We start from the raw sequence: 1,886 nt of genomic DNA, 5'->3' as shown, positions 1-1,886 counted from the left end.
GCAGCACCATACTCACACTCTCAGCACATTCTCTATTAACCGTGACAATAACAAGGCAGCCAGAAGTTCCAATCTTGGTACTGATTGAGTCTTGAGTGGAGCTACTCGCGTTTTTGCAGCTATTACTCTCACCACTCCATTACCATCCTTAAGATACACTACTGCTGCATAGGCAGCCATAGATGCATCACAAAATCCAATCAATTCACACATTCCCTGTTGTTCACTCACACATCTTTTGATTCTCACAGACTCACTCGCTTTCAAATCATTAATCAACATGTGCCATCGAGTCAGAAGGGGTCCAGTGATTGGTTCATCCCAATCCCTCTTTTCTCTACAAAGCTCTTGAAACAAAATCTTGAATCTGATTATCACTGGAGATAGGATACCCAAGGGATCATAGAATTTCCCTACAATGCTAACAATAGATCTCTTGGTTGGATTTACAGAGTGCGCTTCTAAGGCTATTTCTCCAAATCCTACAATAATCTCATCCCTCATTGGATCCCACAACACTCCCAAGACCTTATGCTCCCTCTCTCTTTCTGTGTCACTTTGATCCTTTCTCAAAGTAGTATCAGTATCAGACATGTCTTGTTCATTAGTACTAGTACTTGACTTTTCATGCTCCTTAATCTTGACTCTTAGACTCTCAGAATTAGTAACAAATTTGCGTAGATTAAACCCACCCTCCTTAAACAGCGTCTTTGACTCCAAATAAAATTCAAATGCACTCTCCTCCGTTCTCGCTCCACAAACAACATCATCTACATACAGAGACTCCTTAAGCTGTTTTACTAACAAAGCATGTGACTCTTTAAACTTCTCTAAGTGCACATTTAAGGTGGCATTTAATAAATAGGGACTACAGGTCACTCCAAAAACGACCCTTTTAAATCTCAGAACCCTAATCACAGGGGGTTCTTGCTCGATATCCTCTACCCAGAGAAATCGGAGCACATCCTGATCCTCTGGGGACACTGCTACCATTAAAAACGCCTTTTCAATATCCGCAATTAACGCAATATTAAAGCATCGAAATCGCACTAGAATATTGAACATCAAATTATGCAATTTGGGACCAACATGTAAACAATCATTTAAGGAGGGTCCCTTGTCGCGCGCAGACGCATCGTAAACCACACGGAGCTTAGTCGTTTCTTTCTCATGTCGCACCACACCATGATGAGGTAAGTAGTGTATCCTAGTACCATTTGCTTTCAGTGGATTCTCCACTACTTCCACAATTCCTCTGTCCAGTTGATCTCTTATGACAGTGTCATAGGCTTTAAGTAATTCAGGGTTCTGCTTCAATCGTTTCAATAAATTCTTCAACCGCCTCATACCAAGCTCTAAATTATCAGGCAATGTCACATAAGGATCTTTCCAAGGCAAGGATACTTCATACCTTCCATGTTTGAAGGCTACAATCTCTTTAAATTGGTCATGCACAAAGTCTTCCTTATCTACAATCCCCAGTGCTTCAAGTTCCCAAAATCTTTTTAGTTGATTATCCAATCTTTTGTTCTCTGGCTCCGAATCAACCTTAAGAATATGTGTTACTAAAGATGTTGGCTTGGTATCACAGATATCAGTCTCAACTGGTCCAGAAATGACCCAACCCAGGCGTGTATGCACAGCCACTGGTCCTTTCTCACTGCGAACAATCTCCCCCGTAAGAATATTCCAATATTGATCAGAACCAATCAGGATCTGTGGCTCTATAGGACCTGTGTATGTCAAAGTGTCTGCTAGGTCACTGTCTTGCAAGGCAAAATACTTCTCTAAATGTACCACACTACTTGACAAAGGCTCACATATGTGTGGGACTGAAAGTAATTTCAGCTCATGCTTTGGTTCCGACTTTGTCTCAAGACCAATCT

General features: G+C 41.3%; 1 protein-coding gene across 1 annotated transcript in view; it reads right to left on the bottom strand.

Moving 5' to 3' along the window:
- Positions 1–12: 12 nt before the first annotated feature.
- LOC100640407 (uncharacterized) overlaps positions 13–1,886 on the bottom strand; it is a 1,996-nt gene continuing 122 nt past the window's right edge. The window contains exon 2 of the mRNA XM_011404434.1: positions 13–1,787. Coding sequence (XP_011402736.1) covers positions 13–1,787 — 1,775 coding nt within the window. The remainder of the gene's footprint in view (positions 1,788–1,886) is intronic.

The sequence above is a fragment of the Amphimedon queenslandica genome, unplaced genomic scaffold (assembly GCF_000090795.2).
Source record: "Amphimedon queenslandica unplaced genomic scaffold, v1.1 AMPQUscaffold_13476, whole genome shotgun sequence".
Classification (NCBI taxonomy): Eukaryota; Metazoa; Porifera; class Demospongiae; order Haplosclerida; family Niphatidae; genus Amphimedon; species Amphimedon queenslandica.
This window is presented reverse-complemented; position numbering and strand designations above follow the sequence as displayed.